This window comes from Portunus trituberculatus, chromosome 24 (genome assembly GCF_017591435.1).
Source record: "Portunus trituberculatus isolate SZX2019 chromosome 24, ASM1759143v1, whole genome shotgun sequence".
In the NCBI taxonomy this organism is placed as follows: Eukaryota; Metazoa; Arthropoda; class Malacostraca; order Decapoda; family Portunidae; genus Portunus; species Portunus trituberculatus.
Window position 1 is genome coordinate 12,282,456 of NC_059278.1, and position 18,923 is coordinate 12,301,378.

At 39.5% G+C, this 18,923-nt stretch overlaps 2 protein-coding genes and 1 long non-coding RNA gene across 8 annotated transcripts in view; 2 read left to right on the top strand and 1 right to left on the bottom strand.

Annotated features, from left to right (window-relative positions):
• Nucleotides 1-489, top strand: part of LOC123508357 (lipid droplet localized protein-like) — an 18,435-nt gene extending 17,946 nt beyond the window's left edge. For all 5 annotated transcript variants that reach the window (XM_045261992.1, XM_045261991.1, XM_045261995.1 and 2 more), the window contains exon 11: nt 1-489. This exon is cut by the window's left edge and continues 149 nt beyond it. The gene's annotated coding sequence lies outside the window, so the exon portion shown is untranslated.
• The window catches only part of LOC123508359, a 140,094-nt gene that overhangs the window by 15,032 nt on the left and 106,139 nt on the right, over nt 1-18,923 (bottom strand). The window contains exon 2 of the long non-coding RNA XR_006675930.1: nt 10,339-10,406. This is a non-coding gene — a long non-coding RNA (uncharacterized LOC123508359). The remainder of the gene's footprint in view (nt 1-10,338; nt 10,407-18,923) is intronic.
• LOC123508356 (sodium- and chloride-dependent glycine transporter 1-like) overlaps nt 3,011-18,923 on the top strand; it is a 146,805-nt gene continuing 130,892 nt past the window's right edge. The window contains exon 1 of one of the 2 annotated variants that reach the window (XM_045261989.1): nt 3,011-3,381. In XM_045261989.1, coding sequence (XP_045117924.1) covers nt 3,244-3,381 — 138 coding nt within the window. In that variant the 5' untranslated portion in view covers nt 3,011-3,243. The remainder of the gene's footprint in view (nt 3,382-18,923) is intronic. The other variant, XM_045261988.1, reaches the window with a different exon arrangement.

The window sequence follows — 18,923 nt, forward strand, 5'->3', positions numbered from 1 at the left end:
TAAGATTCCACTTGTTTTTTCTTAGCTGTTGTAGAATGGCTGTTGATCAGCCTCTGTTTATCATTCATGTCAGTTTTCAGAAATGTATATTTTCTCAGATATAAAAAGATTTTTGTTATATTATGGGAATTATGTTAAGTTAATAAATGATAGAAATGGCCGGATGTGTAATTCAATTAATTAATTAATTATTTTTATTTATTTATTTATTTTTTTTTTAGCTGCCTTGTTTATTTCTCCATGCAGACTGTCTAGCATGCTCATTAAGAATGTAATTATGATAATTCAAGGTTTAAAGTAACTTTTGACTTGTATATATCACTGTGATATTTCTTTTCCTGTATTTGAAGGGAGGCATGTATGAAGGGAGGAAACCCTACAGAAAATACTGAGTTGCACTGAAAAACTGAGAAGAAAACTTTTTTCTGTATCTTATTTTGCTTCCTGGGGAAATAAAGATGTTCCTGACCAAGATCAGGAGGCTACATAGTTTCACAATTTTAATTATATGTTTAGACTACACTATAAATAAAAAAAAAAAAAAGTAAGAACCTCATCAAAACTATCATGGCCTTTGAAATTTGTCTTTATGAGAGCTGAGTCATTACAAAATGTAAGTTCCTGCTGGCCCCATTAGCAGCAGCAGCAGCAGTAGCAACCTCCGTCCCTAGTGAATCCTCACGCCAGCCGTTCCAAACCTGGCCCTATCGCACACATCACCGCCTGAGCCAATGGTGTGTGCCAACCAAGCACCTTAATTAGCAGGACGATTATTTAAATGAAATGCAGCATTTAACTATTCTGCATGGATGGAGATTATATGAATAACCTTCAAGCACCTCTATCACGAGAGCTGCATAAACCTACTCGGCTGGATTTAGACGATAACAAAATGTCTGCCACACTATCATTTCTCGCTTCACCAACCTATTCGAATCATCACTGCAGACAATTAACGAACTCTACAAAAACACATCTATCTTGTCAGAATGGATAAATAATGATCATAGTGAATAATTGCACATTTTTTTTACCTATTAAGAAAATATATACAAATGAAAAAAATATTCAAAAATTTTAATGGAAATAAGCCATGCCACGACAATAAAGTAAAAAAATATTGAAGGTCTTAGACTTAGAGCGTACGAAAACAAAGGGAGCTTAATGCCTACCTATTCTAATTACTGAGGAGAACTTTTCCCCACAGCACAGCAAACAGTAGCATGGCTTTCATGGCTGTTTGGTAAGAATGAAGTCTTTTGTCCGTGTCGTCCACCCGTGGGTGGACTACCGCGCACTTGGCTACAACTCGAATAAAACAGTAGGTTGCAGGGATTTTTTTTTTCCTTATAATATTATGTGGTATTTTATGATTAATTTATAGCTATCAGAGAGAGAGAGTGAGTTTACACAAAACGTTTATATTCGATAATAACTACAAGACACATTTTATTTCCTGTTTCATATATGAATCTTTTTTAACGCAGATATGGCGAACTGAAGGAAAGATTTAACTGTCTAGTGTCTATTCTACTCGTAGACGTTTGCAGCCAGTGTAGTAACATTACATACAGCACTTATCACTTCACACATCTATCGCTGGAAGGGAAAGATTAATGGCATTTCTAAACGTTCCTTCGTTCTGTCTCGAAAGCTTTTCACATACTTAAGTGCAAAAGGTTAGGTGTTTCAAGGATGTTTTCAATTTCATGACTTTAAATAGTCTAATATACCAAAGATTAAATAATCATCACCAGGAAAGAAATGTCGATAAAAATCCAACCTTTAAAAACAGCTGATAAGAAATCAGTGTTAAAAATACAGACTTCATAATTTTGCCAAGAGACTAAATGTTCAATATGTACAGTGTTATTATTATTATTATTATTATTATTATTATTATTATTATTATTATTATTACTATTATTATTATTACTATTATTTTTATTACTATTATTATCATCAGTTATTATCGTCGTCATTATTATTATTATTATTATTATTATTATCTATTATTATCATTATCATTATCATTATTACTGTTATTACTATTATCAATATCATTGTCATTAGCCTCACCATAATCATCATTACTACTACTACAACTACTACTACTACTACTATTACTACTACTACTGGTACTGGTACTACTACTACTACTACTACTATTACTATTACTACTACTACTACTATTACTATTACTATTACTACTACCGCTGCTGCTGCTGCTGCTGCTGCTTCTACTACTACTAAAGTACTACTACTAAAACTACTACCACTGTCGTTATTTAGTTCTCTACATGTAAATCGTGCACCGAATGACCTAACCAAGTATCCAGTTAAAAAAGCAGTGAAAGGAGTGAAAGTGGCAGAACCTTTATCTTATCAACACACTATTTACATCCGGTGTCTGACATAGATAAAAAAAAAAAAAATCAAATCAAATAAAGAACAATTAAACACACACATATCGTGAAGTAAAAAAGATGAAAGGCAAATAAAGAAAAAAAAAAAAACACACACACACACATACAGCGTAGTGTGCGTATTGGTTAACACACTCGGCTTACAACCGAGAGGGCCCGGGTTCCAGTCATGGGAGCGGCGGGCAATTGGGTGTAGCCCCTGTTCATCTAACAGTAAATAGGTACGAGATGTAACTCAAGGGGATGTGGCCTCGCTTTCCCGGTGTGTGGAGTATGGTGTGGTCTCAGTCCTACCCGAAAATCGGTCTATGAGCTCGCTCCGTAATGGGAAAGGCTGGGTAAAGACCAGTAACCGACCGTGAATACACAAACCATTAATCAAACATTCATATAATCCTCTGAAGATCGAGAAAACTTGTCTATTTTTTAAACGTCCTTGAAATTTCATAGACAAAATTTTCTGAATCTTGTCTGTGTGTGCGTAATTCACCTCGGTCGTCTGCTGGTCACCCACCCAGTCTTCCCCATTGTGTGTGTGTGTGTGTGTGTGTGTGTGTGTGTGTGTGTGTGTGTGTGCAGCGGTGACAAAGTGACGTTAATCGAGGCGCGTGGAAAGCCGATCGCGTGGACATTGTATAGCAGAGATCACAAGCTATAAAGAGTTGCCGCTTCAGGGCCACTGTTTGATTTAGAATAGAGTTTATGGGCCAGTTCAGCGGAGGTGGGGGCGCAGTGGCAGTGTGGCTGAGTTAGGCTAGTGTAGTGTTGACGGTGGCTGTAACGTGGCGGAGCTCCTCTCAGACACAGTCTCTCCGCGATGTCCCCGGCACACACCTCTCCGTCCCGCCCCGACCACAGCGCCTCCCCATCCCTCCCGACCCACCGTAGCGAGCCACCACCACCCACAACACAGGAAACAACGAAATTCGTAGATGATCTTCCTTCAGACGGCCAAGTAAGTGATTCAGTTGCTTATTTGTTTATGTCCGTGTACGGAAATATGTGTTGACGTGCGACATCGTCCTTCAAAACTCCTGATGGTACAAATTACCTAGATGGTGTACCTCAGGAAAATCATACACTAATTAAATAAGCTACAAAGAAGGCAACACATTTGCTGCTAGTGTCGCAATACATACATCGAAGAGAGATGTCAAAAGCTTATCATAAATACTACCATTCCCCTACTCCCCTCTCCATCCCCCTCCCCCTCTCCGAGTTTCCCGAGACCCAAAGCCATTTCCTTTCCCGTCTCCATTACGTCGCTCTCTTTACATTACACCTCACCATATCTCATCACGTGGGGAATGGAGGTGTGAATACTATGTCGTTGTGTCCCAGTTTCTTACTACAAACCGCCTCGTGATGAACCAACGTGACTATAGCAATTTGTTCTTCACCTACGAGTATCTTTCTTTGTGGTCACGGGTTCAAAATATGTCTCGCTTACTTCATGAATCTTCTCTACATTGCATCACTTATAAGGACAGTTAAATTTTATTCGTGTCATCATTATCTGTTTCTTAGTTAACGTTCTTTAGTCTCTTAATCCACCGGCATCTTGTTTCTCTTGCTCCTCCGCCACCTTCTCCTAACACTTTTCTTGCAACTACGATTTTTCAGTCTCATAATCAGCCACAATATTACCTCTCTTACTTTTGTTATTGCACTTTTACATGTGTCATTGTAAGCGTGTTTCTTCCATGTCTCCCCTCCCTCTCTCCTACAAAGGTCCTGCACAAGCTCCTTTCTTTAGTGCCTTTCTCAGTTTCACCACCCTACTAAAGCAAGAGTTAACCACTTCTTTTCACTTAGTTAGTTCCTCTCACTGGTAACCTCTTGAACAGTGTACAAGGTCTTTTTAGTTTCATTCACAATTTTTCCACCGTACCGAGACAAGAGTTAATCATTTCATCGTTCACTGTTTACTTAATTTCTCTCACTGGTAACCTCTTGAACAGTCTACAATCTATGGGTAAAGAGCGACAGATTAACTTAAGTCTTCAAGTGGATAAGTCGTAACTTTGTTTCTTCATGCCACTAGTCTTTTGAAAACCGTATCACAAAGTATACGAAACTATCATTTCAACAGTTATGCTACCCAACACTATAAACCTATATTCCACTTATTTCTAAACACGGATTAAGAATATGACATACGCGAATAAAAAAAAAGAAAAAAGAAAAAGAAAAGAGAGACGAATAATTCAGACAGAGAAATAGAAAAAAATAATAATAATAGGACGGCTGATAAAGGAAAGCTAAGAGAAATGAAATATAAATTATAACAGAGAGAGAGAGAGAGAGAGAGAGAGAGAGAGAGAGAGAGAGAGAGAGAGAGAGAGAGAGAGAGAGAGAGAGAGAGAGAGCGCAAACACAAAATAAAATCAATACAAAAGTACACAACAATCTTTAAATAGTCTTAGTGGGACAGGAGCAGACCTTAGCCATATACACACCCTGCCTTGGCCCTTTTTTATCCTGACGTGAGCTGTTCGATGCCTGAAGGCTACAACGGTTTTAGGTCTTTCTGCTCAACATAAACAACGCAAAAGTGGGAGTAGCCAAGTCAAACAGTAGAGTAGCGACAGGGAGGGAGGGGGCGTGTGTTGGCAGGGCAGTGCTGTGGCTTTAAGATGCTGGCGGGGGCGGGAGAGAGTACTTAAATATGGTGACTACTTGGGTGAAGCAGCGTGAACAGGGAGCAGCTTTGGATATACTGACTGCACCCGCGGCCAACTTTCGCTCTCTCTTTTATTGTGTTTGGCGTCTTCTCTTATTCTCAAGTCCTCTAATATATTGACTTTTAATACAAAACTTAGCAATTAAAAGGCGAAACTAAACACAAAAAAAAAAAACATACCACATCAATAAGCAAGCAAACAACTCTAGATATGTCTCCTGATCTAGTGACTCTATTATTGCAAAACTCAGCAATTGGAAGAGAGAAAAGTAAAATTTGAAGAGAAAAACACAATAGAAAAGTAAGTTACTAGATCAATAAAGGAACAAATAATTCTTTCCATATCCTCTGATCTGTTGACTGTCTCATCACAAAACTTAGCAACTGAAAGAGAGAGGAGAAAGATTTAAGGGAAAACAAAACACAGTAGAAAAATGTACTTACTAGATAAATAAACAAGCAAAACACTCTCTCTGTCCTCTGATCTGTTAACTGTCTACTTCTAAAACACAGCAACTGAAAGATTCTTAGAGAGGAATTAAGATTAAGGGGAAACTAGATGCCAAACTAAAGAGATATGGTACTTAACTAAACCACTGACTAAATAAACAACTTTGTCCAGGAGGCTGCATTGCTGAGAGATAGCGAGCACCAGTAGTAGTAGTAGTAGTAGTAGTAGTAGTAGTAGTAGTAGTAGTAGTAGTAGTAGTAGTAGTAGTAGTAGTAGTAGTAGTAGTGCATAATACATTTTTTTTTACAATTTCGTTTCTAACTTGTTTGAAACATTACATTTTCTTCATGATGGATGAACGTTCTCTCTCTCTCTCTCTCTCTCTCTCTCTCTCTCTCTCTCTCTCTCTCTCTCTCTCTCTCTCTCTGTGTGTGTGTGTGTGTGTGTGAGAGAGAGAGAGAGAGAGAGAGAGAGAGAGAGAGAGAGAGAGAGAGAGAGAGAGAGAGAGAGAGAGAGAGAGAGAGAGAGAGAGAGAGAGAGAGTTTAAATAATGCAGCAGGAGATGAAAAAAAAATATTAATGAGTTTACCTAACGAGGCGCTAATGAAATTGAGTTTTGGCGTAAATCTTCCTCCATCACGAACCACAATTTTTTTTTTTTTCGCTTACGAATAAGAAAACCAACATGTGATCAGCGGTGCAATGTCACAATATTGCTCCGGTGGGGAAAATGAGAGAGAGAGAGAGAGAGAGAGAGAGAGAGAGAGAGAGAGAGAGAGAGAGAGAGAGAGAGAGAGAGAGAGAGAGAGAGAGAGAAAATTAACCCTTATCTTCAAAACTACTATTTCTTGTACACGAACCAGCAAAACTAACACCATCGGCTTAGAAATTTTCATAAAATCTTCCTTAATTCTCAAAAGTGTTTCTTATTTCCATACGATTCATTAAATTCTGGCTCACTGTTCGACATGTCCTCCACTCACCTATCAACACCCTCTCTCCCTCCATGTCAGGCAACAAAAAAAAAAAAAAAAAAAAAAAAGACGTGACAAGCAAAGTTAGAGAACTGAGCGAGAGAAATTAAGTGAGGCAACAGATACTCCTCACGTGCTTCCGTTTTCTCTCAACAGATGGCGTCGTATACTCCCAAGTGAAAAATAAGCTAATGTTGGCATCTGTTTGGAGTGAACCTCTTACGTAATTCCCGTGTGTGTGTGTGTGTGTGTGTGTGTGTGTGTGTGTGTGTGTGTGTGTGTGTGTGTGTGTGTGTGTGTGTGTGTGTGTGTGTGTGTGTGTGTGTGTGTGTGTGTGTGTGTGTGTGTGTGTGTGTTAGTGATAGGGGGAAGGGGTTAAAACGAATGAAAACAGCTTGGTGTTGTTAAAATAAGGCAAGTGGGTCATTGAGAGGAAGCGCCCCACGTGTTGTTCTCCCAAACATCCTCAAGAAAGAGAGAAAGAGGTGAGAGTGGAAACACATTGGACGACTGACCCACTGCAGAGAGAGAGAGAGAGAGAGAGAGAGAGAGAGAGAGAGAGAGAGAGAGAGAGAGAGAGAGAGAGAGAGAGAATGAATTTCCTGTGCAGGTGAAAATAAAAAAGTTTACTTACTTATTACATGAATGATAGCAAGTGTGGAAGAGAGAGGAAGGGTGAGAGGTGAGTACAACAGGTGTCTAGACCAATGACTCACTGAAGGGAAGATATAATGAAATAAAACATGCCAGACACTGAATCGAGCATATAAGGAATTCAGGATAGGCAGACGGTGACTCATAGTTCAGGTAAGTATACAAAGCTCATATACAGGTGAGTTCTTGGTAATAACAGACACCCCCCAGGTACAGAAAGCTCAAATACAGGTAAGTTCTTGGTAATAACAGACATCCCCCAGGTACAGAAAGCTCAAATACAGGTGAGTTCTTGGTAATCATAGACATGCCCTCTTCCTGAGACATACATGGAGTCTTTATAATTTCATTGAAGGGCAATTATCCTCTAAAAACTTCTCTACTTGTCACCATTTAATCTGAGACGCATTTTTTTTTTATCTATAGGTCTAACTTTCTATCTTGTCTTCTACCCATAAGTTATTAAGATCTTGAAATTGTGTCTTATTTTTTTGTTTGTTTTCATTTACTGTTCTTGAGGTGTTGCTATAATGTTGAAATTTTGTCTTGTCTTGTTATTATAATCTCGAAATTCCGATTCTATTATTACTTTAGCATGAAGTTATTCCGATCTTGAGATGTTCTTCTCTCTTGTTTTCTTATTACCATTATTTGTTATTATAATCCTAAAATTCTCTGTCTTATAATTTTGAAATTTCCTCTTCTTGTGTTCCTTTATCCTTAAGTTGTCATTCTGATTTTGAAATGTTCTCTCTTGTTTTCCTTTTACGATCATGTAATAATATAAAAATGTTCTGCCTAGTCTTTTTTTTCATTTTCCATAAACTGTCATTTCTGTTTCACCTCTCTATCTAGTCTCCTGTCTGTCTCGCCTTCCTCTACCACCTCAAAGCTCATTTTTAGTGACAACGCAAATACAAAGTTCGACAAGAAAGAATTAGAATGCCGCTGTATTTTTTTTTTTTTTATCCTAAAGGGGGAAAACTGGCCAAGGGCAACAAAATCGATTGAAGAAAAAGGCCCACTGATATGCCAGTCCCCGAACAGTATTGAGAGAGTTAGCCAAATGAATATGATAAGTGTCTTTACTTCTGATAATTTCTCTTCGTTGAATGAGAAATTCCTGAAACGTTACGAAGGAAAATTTCCGGAAAGTAGCTTAATACAAGACAGGCGAGCAAAGCATGTGGTAAAGGCGCACTTGTGATGGAAGGAAAAATTGTTACTTTTATCAAGACCAATGCAGAGGAAAGGTGTGAAAATGACTCATTGTTTCGGATAAGGTGATTAAAGCAGGTGTGAAATGTGGCCAGTAATCTGACAGCTCAGCATCACGCCCTGCACTGTTTTCTTCCATCACCTTCCGGCCGCTACATGACCCACTTCTTGCAGTTCATTAAAGCGATCAATAAATCAGTCCTTATTCCATTCCGCAACTGACCTGACGCTCCCCTTTACAAGCGCACGCACACACACACACACACACACACACACACACACACACACACACACACCTCTTAATGTGTGGCCCCTGTTCACCTAGCAGTAAATAGGTACGGGATGTAACTCGAGGGGTTGTGGCCTCGCTTTCCCGGTGTGTGGAGTGCACATGTGTTGTGGTCTCAGTCCTACCCGAAGATCGGTCTATGAGCTCTGAGCTCGCTCCGTAATGGGGAAGACTGGCTGGGTGACCAGCAGACAACCAAGGTGAATTACACACACACACACACACACACACACACACACACACACACACACACACACACACACACACACACACACGAGGCTGAAACAATTCCTAACATAAGCTGTAGACACAATCTTTAACTACTACAAGGTAAATAAAAAGGATTCAAGGGTATGCTTCAAAACAAGAGCTTCCCGTCTCTCGTGGCGACCTTCCGGGTGAAGCACTGAGGTGAAGCTCATACACCGCCTCGAGTTAGGTCAGTGCGTCGCCCTTTAATTATTGAATTTTTCACAGGAGCAACAACCAAGGTCCCTCTCCCTCTCCCTCTCCCTCTCCCTCTGACCCTTGTTGCCTCGTTGCGTCCTTGACAGGTGGGCCGGTGAGAGGCAAACAGGAGAGGAAAAGGAAGGGAGACGCGAGAGAGAGAAAGGTTAATGGACTCCTAAATATAGATTCCTTGATTTACATGATCCTTGAAGTGGTTTCGTGTGGGTCTGAAAGCTGTAGGAAAGAAAACGAGAAGAGAAACTAAACAATCAAGTCCTAAAGGTGGAACTCCCAATCTTCATGACTTTTTTGGTGGTTTCGTGTCGGCCTCGAAGTTGTAGGAAGAGAAAAACGGAAAAGAGAGAGAGAGAGAGAGAGAGAGAGAGAGAGAGAGAGAGAGAGAGAGAGAGAGAGAGAGAGAGAGAGAGAGAGAGAGAGAGAGAGAGAAGCATTAACTCTCTCAAACATGGATTCCTTTATACGAGTATTTTTATGATTATATTTAACAGTTTGGTGTGGAAACTAAAAAATAGAAGTGAATGAAAGGATGATTTATGATGGAATAAACTGCTAACCATGGACTGTGAGATTTGTTATGATCTTTTAGTAATCTCGTGTAGATATAAAAACTGCAAGATAGTATTAGAAAACATGAAAAAAAAAAATACTAAGGTGATGAAATGAGAAATGGGAAGGGACAGCTTTGAAGGAATAAACTCCAGATGATTGTAATATTTCTCATCTTTTAGTAATCTTGTATGGATGAAAAAAAAAAATCACTAGACAGGAGAAGAGAAAAATAGAAGATAAAATGTTAAAAATAGACCTTAAGTTTTCTTTCTCTTTTTAATTAATTTTTTTCATATTTGCGAGTGCGTGTAGAAAAAATAGTCTTGGTATCTAATCTCAGTTTATACGCGTTATTTTTCGCCCATTGGTCATGTTTTCCTGCTCAGGTCGTGGTGGAAAAGCAATATTGGTTGAAAAGAAACATGTTCAAGGGATTTCCAACATAGTAAGAAAAAATAATAATGATAATAATTACAATGATAATGGTGGACATGAAAATACATCAAAGGATTACTCGACCATTATCACCGCCCCCACCCCCCCCCACACACACGTCAATCAGTCTTGCTATTATTTTTCTTCGATCAATCAAAGGGTAAAAACACACCTGCGCGGTCCCTTACCTGTGTGGGCGGCCCTCGGCTGTGAAAGGTGTGGCAGCTTCATTTTTTTTTCTATTTGTGCTGATACTCTGAAATAAATAAATGAACAAGTGATTAGTAAATGAATAAATGATCAAGTTAATAGTGAGAGGAGGAGGAGGAGGAGGAGAAGAATGAGGAAGAAGAGGAGGAGGAGGAGGAGGAGGAGGAGGAGGAGGAGGAGGAGGAGGAGGAGGAGGAGGAGGAGGAGGAGGAGGAGGAGAGAGAGAGAGAGAGAGAGAGAGAGAGAGAGAGAGAGAGAGAGAGAGAGAGAGCAGAAGGAAAGAAGTCATTAGATGTGTATGTGTGTGTGTGTGTGTGTGTGTGTGTGTGTGTGTGTGTGTGTGTGTGTGTGTGTGTGTGTGTGTGTGTGTGTGTGTGTGCGCGCGCGCGTGTGTGTGTTACAGCCTCTGTTTAAATGCTTAATTGTTAATGAGTTAATGGTCTTGTTGCGTAGTCGTAGTCTCTCTCTCTCTCTCTCTCTCTCTCTCTCTCTCTCTGTGTGTGTGTGTGTGTGGTCAAAAGGTCACAGCCATTGGGTCAGGTCAGGTCAGGGCACGAGATGAAGCAAGGGAAGAGCAACAGTAAGGTCACCGGTAAATATGTCACCCAATTAGAGTGGAGCAATAAAGCAAGGTCGTTATCCATTTACACGCAATTACAGTTACGCAAGGCTTATTGGCTAACGAGTGTAACTGGTGTCGTTATCACCGCGCTTTGTTATCACTGCTGACGAGAGACTTAATTATTCTTACCACTTTTTTTTTTTTTTGCCGTATTACTCCTTCCTTGCTATTTTGTATATGCCATAACTATTAATTCTGGCGTTCCATCTTGATCTGATTCATACTCGTGTCAACTACTGTATGTTTCACCTCTTTTTCCCCTCCCCCTCTTCTTTCTCTTCCTTATCGTTTATCTCACATTAATTTTTGTATTCAATTTTTGTAATTTATATTCGTGTCTTCACTAATCTTCCTCTCTCTCTCTCTCTCTCTCTCTCTCTCTCTCTCTCTCTCTCTCTCTCTCTCTCTCTCTCATCTTTCTTAACGTTTACTTCATATTATTATTTTCTGCATTTCTTTCTATATTCACTTCTTTTCTTCTTTTCTTACTTTCTTCCTTTTCTTTTTTTTTTCTTCTGTCTTGCTCTTCGTCTTCTTTCCTCTACGTTTTTCTTCTCTCTTTTGGCCTCTTCTTTGTTCTATCCTCCTCCTCCTCCTCCTCCTCCTCCTCCTCCTCCTCCTCCTCCTCCTCCTTCTCTATCCTCTTCTTTTTCTATCTTTTTCTTCTTCTTCATATCCTCTTCTTTTTATTAAATTCTCTTCTCGTATCCTCCTCCTCTTCTTTACTCAATCTTCCTTCTTTTCTCTTCCTTTTTCTATCCTCTTCTTTTATCCTCTTCTTTTCCTTCTATCCTCTTCTCTTATCCTCCCTATCCTCTTCTTTTCCACCATCATCATCATCACCACCACCATCTGTCCCTTGCATTCACGGGGAGACAATTAAAGGCGGGTGTCTGAGGTGGAGACATCCCAACTCAATTATCGCTAATGGCTCCATGCATCAGACCGCCGCGCACTAATCGTTCATTCTAATTACACCTCGGGACAGAATAATCAATGGTGCAGGTATGGCCGGCAAGGTACAGGGGAAGGGGAGCGCAAAGTGAGGAAGGACAGGTAGCCATATGGTTTAGTGGTCTAAGCACACACGCACACATACACAGACACGAATAGAGCACACATACACAAATAGAGCTGGATGAATGTGTGCTTCGATAGATGAACAGGTATGTAAATATATAGATAGATAGGAAAGTATACAAGTAGATAGTGGGATAGCTTGGTGTGTAAACAGATAGATGGATAAATAGAAAGAGAGACAGATAGGTAGAAATAAGGATAAGTAGATAGATAGATAGGTAGATAAATAGATTGATAGATAGATAAATAGATATAAAGATCAAACAAATAAATGTACAGATAAATACGAGTAGATGAAAGATAAAACAAAATTGTGAAATATATCATGCATTCATTACAAAAAACCTCCAAACGCATCAAAATTTCGCGCGCGCACACACACACACACACACACAAAACACCGACCACCCCCCCATCTCACACACACTCCTCCAATCACATAAATGCTCCAATCCAATTAAAGAGACCACAAGCCACATTCCCCGGCCCACCACTCCCAATCAGACGCACCGTTCATCACGCAGGGGGAGGGGGGGCATAAACAACACTTTGCATCAATCACACCCGAGCCCCACAAGTGTCCTGAGCGAAAGATAGATGGCGCTATCCAGAGAGTAAGACCTTGGCACCGTATAAAGAAACCAGGTGGATTTGGCCGAATTTCTTGGTTATAATGGTAAAATGGAAGGTAAAAATGGAGAATAAAGGAAGGAAGATAACGTAATGGTCTTTTCTTGAATGTAAAGGTAAAAAAAGAAGGCAGAAAGTGAAAATAATGACAGGAAAAGTGGATAATGATAAACTTCCTTAAATGTGATGGTAAAAATAGACGAAAAAGTTTAAAAAAAGAAAGGAATGAATGAATGTGATTTCCTTGGGTGCAATATTAAGAATAGAATGTAAATATAGAATAAAGAAAGGAAAGAATAGATGTATATTTGAAAGAGAGAGAGAGAGAGAGAGAGAGAGAGAGAGAGAGAGAGAGAGAGAGAGAGAGAGAGAGAGAGAGAGAGAGAGAGAGAGAGAGAGAGAGACTGCGATGATTTAGTACGGTATGACATTAATCTTTTCTTCCTCTCTGTATTCTCACCACACAGTACTTATGGGCTTATCTTATATATATTTTCCCCACCGGATATTCTGCCTAGCTGATTATTGTCTTTGAGGAGTAATGGGTATCGATTTTCCACTCCAATTATCATTCTTTAATCCTTTCACTGCGATACGAAACAATTAACACCAACAGAAGTAATACGTGAAACCTTTCTAAACATCTACGTGAGAAGGGGATTAAAAAGAGTATATTTTGTAATCTCTACCAATTTCAACCCCTTCAGTACCATGACGCCTTTCCATATCCATTCTTCTTACTATTTTGTGATTCTAAACAGCTCCAGAAACTTATGTGGGATTAGAATAGTGAGGAATCTGGCCATTAATCTTGTGACTTCCATAGACTCTTCCTGATGTCAATAAAATGGTCTAATCGTACACAAAACACAAGGTGAAAATGTGTCCCAGTACTGAAGGGGTTAAAGATTGGATGTGGCTGTGGAATAAGGAAAGATGCCTCAGAGGAATTGGTGATTAAGGAAAAGTATACCTAATACCAGGCTGAGGGTTGATGTACCTGATTTTGATGTCTGATCTGTTCTGTTTTCGTTTATGTATCCATCTATGCATTGTTTTGTTTTTTATTTACCCTATCAGCTTTCTAGATTTTACTTTATCCCTCTGTTCTGGTCTGCATATCTATCTATTTATCTGTTTATGTGTTACTTCTTTTATCTACATTCTATTGCCTACTTTTCCGTCTCTTCTGATCTGATCTGTCTATCTGTACCTCCTTTCAATTAACAACAACAACATTAACTAATCAATATCAATTAATCAACAACAACAACAACAAAGGATGAAAAAAAAAATGTCCCAGTGAACGTGCCAGTCAAAAGCATTACCCCAACCCACGAGATCTATGCACAGAAAAGCGTTTCGACACAAAACAGTTTCCTACACGTGACTCATGACAACTCCTAAGGAAACTCACCATATTCTTTCATTTATCAGTCACCAATCATTATTTATCAGTCACCATATTCTTTCATTTATGTTACCAGTCATTATTTATCAGTCACCATATTCTTTCATTAATCAGTCACCAGTCATTATTCATCAGTCACCATATTCTTTTATTAATCAGTCACCAATCATTATTCATTATTCATTAGTCATTCACCAAGCGCTGACACATTCACACATGATGCAGAAAGTCAATATAAAAATAGAAAAAAAAAAAACACGAACAAAATTACTTAATCTGTACATTGTCATTTTCCACATTTTTCCCATAATTATCAACAATTCTGGGACATTTCTTCTTATTTTTGTTGCCACCTCGAAACATTAATGGTGAGTGATTGAAATAAAAAAAAAAAAAAAACGAAACAAAATTACTTCACCCTTTCACTATTTTCTATTTATTTATGATCATTTTCTTTTTTTTTTTCTTTTTACATCTTTCTATAACCACTAATCTCTCTCTAGGACATTTCTTCTCGTTCTTTTGCCACATCTGAATATTATTGGTTAGAGAGAAAAAAAAACGAGCAAAATTATTCAGCCCTTTTCACTGTTATTTAGTATATTTTCCATAATCACCCGCCATACTGGGACACCTCTTCTCGTTCTATTGCCACTTCAAAACATTACTTCCAAAAAACTGAAAGAAAAATTAAAAAGACGAATAATATGACAACCCTTTCATTGTCATTTATTTCTACACTTTTCCGTAATTATTAATCATACTGGGACATTTTTTTTTTTATTCCAATCTGTTACCACCTCAAAGCTTTACTAACTAGAAGAAAATTGAAAAAAAAATGCTTAACCCTTTCACTGTAATTTCTTTTTCATCTTAAAATTAGCAATAGTTCTGGTACATTTATTCTCGTTCTGCCCCCTCAAAACATTACTAACTGCAAATATTTTTACTGAAGCCCTTTTCGTCGCTTTATTTATTTCTTAAACTCTCTTAAACTTTATCATATTTGTCATGAGTGTGTGACAAATAGCCCTTCGCAAACAGTAGGGTGTATGGGGTGCTTATAAGACTTCCCACATTCCTTTTTAGTGCTGTGAATTATTGGATATACCAGTGAACGGAAAAAAAAAGTGAAGTGTATTTGCACAGTTGTCCAGAAAAGTAAGTAACGAAAGTGGAAAACATATACATATTTACTTTACAACCTGAGACTCGTCTACTACCTTCACTACTCAACTCTCCACATAAAGCAGTGACAACAGAGACCAGATTAGGAGTGAAGTGTGAATGGGACGTGGAGTTTTTCATGCAATTCAGGACATTAGTTATACCAGAGTGACGGTGGAGTGATTGGTGAATAGAGGAAGGTATGGATCCGTGGTGTGTGTGTGTGTGTGTGTGTGTGTGTGTGTGTGTGTGTGTGTGTGTGTGTGTGTTTGGGGACGATCTATAACGACTAATGGACACTCGTGGCAAAATGTTCCTTATAATGAATGGCGAAATGTTCCTTATAATGAATACGAAGTTACACCCCGTACCTCTTCCTTCTCCCCACCCTCCTCCTCCTCCTCCTCCTCCTCCTCCTCCTCCTCCTCCTCCTCCTCCTCCTCCTCCTCCTCCTCCTCCTCCACAGACGTCACCACCCAAACACTCTTAGCCCCGCCCACATACCGCCTAGTCTCCATTAAACATTTCTCCCAGGCACGCAGGTCTCTCTCTCTCTCTCTCTCTCTCTCTCTCTCTCTCTCTCTCTCTCTCTCTCTCTCTCTCTCGCGCGCGCGCGCGGAGTCCAGAGAACAAGAACAAAAAAATAATGAGCTAAGTATGGCTACCACCGCAATTAATAATAACAACAATAACAACAACAGTACGATCGAATGAAGTGTTCCTGGTCATAAATTTACTTCAGGGACAAGATAATGTGATATTGATACTTAGAGAGAGAGAGAGAGAGAGAGAGAGAGAGAGAGAGAGAGAGAGAGAGAGAGAGAGAGAGACACACACACACACACACACACACACACACACACACACACACACACACACACACACACAAATAATGAGCTAAGTATGGCTACCACCGCAATGAACAACAATAACAACAACAGTACGACCGAATGAAGTGTTCCTGGTCATAAATTTACTTCAGGAACAAGATAATGTGATATTGATACTTGAGTGAGAGAGAGAGAGAGAGAGAGAGAGAGAGAGAGAGAGAGAGAGAGAGAGAGAGAGAGAGAGAGAGAGAGAGAGAGAGAGAACACACACACACACACACACACACACACACATATACACCAAAACACTGCAAAAATGAACAAAAACAAGCATAAAATGAAATAAATAGAAAGCAAATACAATAAAATGAAATAAATACTCTGAAACGTTGACACTTCTACAACGTTAGAGCAGCGCACACCTCAACAAACTTATTTACTAACGCCTTAATTGCTTGTTCTATTTTTCGCAACCTTAACCTTCAAGACACTATAAGAGAAAGGTTTACATCATACGCCCCCCTTGCCGCCGCCTCCTCCTCCTCCTCCTCCTCCTCCTCCTCCTCCTCCTCCTCCTCCTCCTCCTCCTCCTCCTCCTCCTCCTTATTCCATGCACAACTTGTGCAATCTTCCTTTTTTTCTTTCCTCTTCCTAATATAGTCCTACTCCTCATCCTCCTTCTCATCCTTACTCCACACACAAGTTACGCAATTTTCTTCCTTGTCTCTTCCTGATATAGTTCTCCTCCTTTTCCTCCTGATGTAGTGCTTTTTTTCCTCCCCCTCCTCCTCCTACTCCTCCTTACTCCACGCATAAGTTACTCAAATTTCCTCCTTTCCTCCTCCTGATATAATTCCTCCCTCCTCCTCCTGATATAGTGCTTTTCCTCCTCCTCCTCCTCCTCCTCCTCCTCCTCCTCCTCCTCCTCCTCCTACTACTACTACTACTACTACTACTACTACTACTACTCTTCCTCCTCTTCCTCTTTCTTACTCTACGCACAACTTAGGCAATCTTCTTCTTTCTCTCCTCTTCCTGATACAGTTCTCCTTTTCCTCCTCCTCCTCCTTCGGCGTATACATACGAGTAGGGCGCGCCACATGGCAGGGAGACTAAATTTAACCCGAGGAATAAGCGTTGGGTATGCGAGTTATTTTTGCTCATGTGTGTGTGTTGCTTCTTTGAATTCTGCCCAGCGAGGTGTGGTGAGGTGTGTTCCTGAAGGTGTTGCTAAAAGGATATGTTGTTAATATACTGCTAACTTGCTTTCATGAATGGAGGGAGGCTGGCGAGCGATGAGGTTTGAATGCCAAGGCTGTGAAGGAAAGCAAAGAAACCGATACAGTAAGAATAGTAAAATACTTCTCTTTGTTGTGTTTCTGCGTGGATGAATGAAAGGAAGGTTAAGGATAGCTTTGAAACATGTCACTTTAAAGGGAACCAATGAATAAGGACACATGAATAGTAATAGCGATGACATAATGCTTCTATCTTTAGTGTGTAACTTGAATAATGAAAGGAAAGTGAACAATGACAGACAAAATCTTTAGAGAGAACAAAGAACAATGTAAAAATAAGAATACAATATTTACATAACATATTACTTCTCTTTCGGATTAGTGGAGTTTTGAACGAAATATCACATACCAATCAAATAATATGAGGTAAATAAACGTAACTATTTTTCTCTCTATTTCTTTTTTTATATCTTACGTAAGAATTCAACACGCTGTGAAGGTCGCGGGGAGGGAGTGGAGGTCTTGGGTTCTCTTTTTTTCTCTCTCTTTATTCCTCTTCGTCGTTTCTTCTGTTCTAACTTTCTTTTTGTTCTTTATCACTTACTTCTTCGTCCAGTTTTCCTTCCCCTCTTGCTCCATATTTTTTCTTTCTTCGTCTTCTTGTTTGTCCTTTCGTTCTGTCTTTCCTTTTCTTTTTGTATATCATTTACTTCTACTTCTTTCAGTCATCGTCTTTTTCTTCCACCTTATTTTCCTCCTTCTATTTTCTAATCTTATTCCTCTTTGTCCCTTTTCTATAATCTTGTTCATTCTTTTCTTTTTTGTATATTAATTTGATTTCCTCCAGTCTTCCCCCTCTTTCTCTTCCTGCTTTCTTTGTTTTTATTTCTCTTCTTTCTTTTTCTCTAATTCTGTTTATATTTCTTTTCCTATTTGTATACTGTATTAATGCTCCTCCTCTTCCTCCATCTCATCCTTTTTCTCCATCTCTTCCTCTTCCTCCACCTCTTTCTCTTTCTCTATCTTGTCCATCTCCATCTTCTCTTCCTCCATCTCCTCCTCGTCCTCCATCTCCTCCTCTTACTCCATCTCCTCTTACTCCATCTCCTCCTCTTACTCCATCTCCTCCTCTTCCTCCATCTCCTCCTCTTCCTCCATCTCTTTTCCATCTCCTTCTGTTCTTCCTTCTCCTCTTCCTCCTCCATCTCCTCCTCTTCCACCACTCCTCTTACTCCTCCTCCTCCTCTTCCTCCTTCTCTTCCTCTTTCTCCTCCATCTTCTTTTCCTCCATCCCTTCCTCAATAACACGAGGGAAATACAGTGACGCATTCTGCAAATCCCCAAAGACTCGGCAGTAACAATAACAATATTCTGGACCTCACTCAGCCGCCTCGCGTGAGTAAAGGCAATATGTAAATACCTGAGACGCTTATGTATGGGGATGAGTGACGCAGCAAGAATTTCCTCTGGTTTTTAAGGGAGTGCTATATAACTGCAGGGATTTGGGCTGCGGTGGCCAGAGCGTTTCCTTAGAATTTACTGTGGGGTATGTGAGTGGGTGGGTTTAAGATTTCTCTCTCTCTCT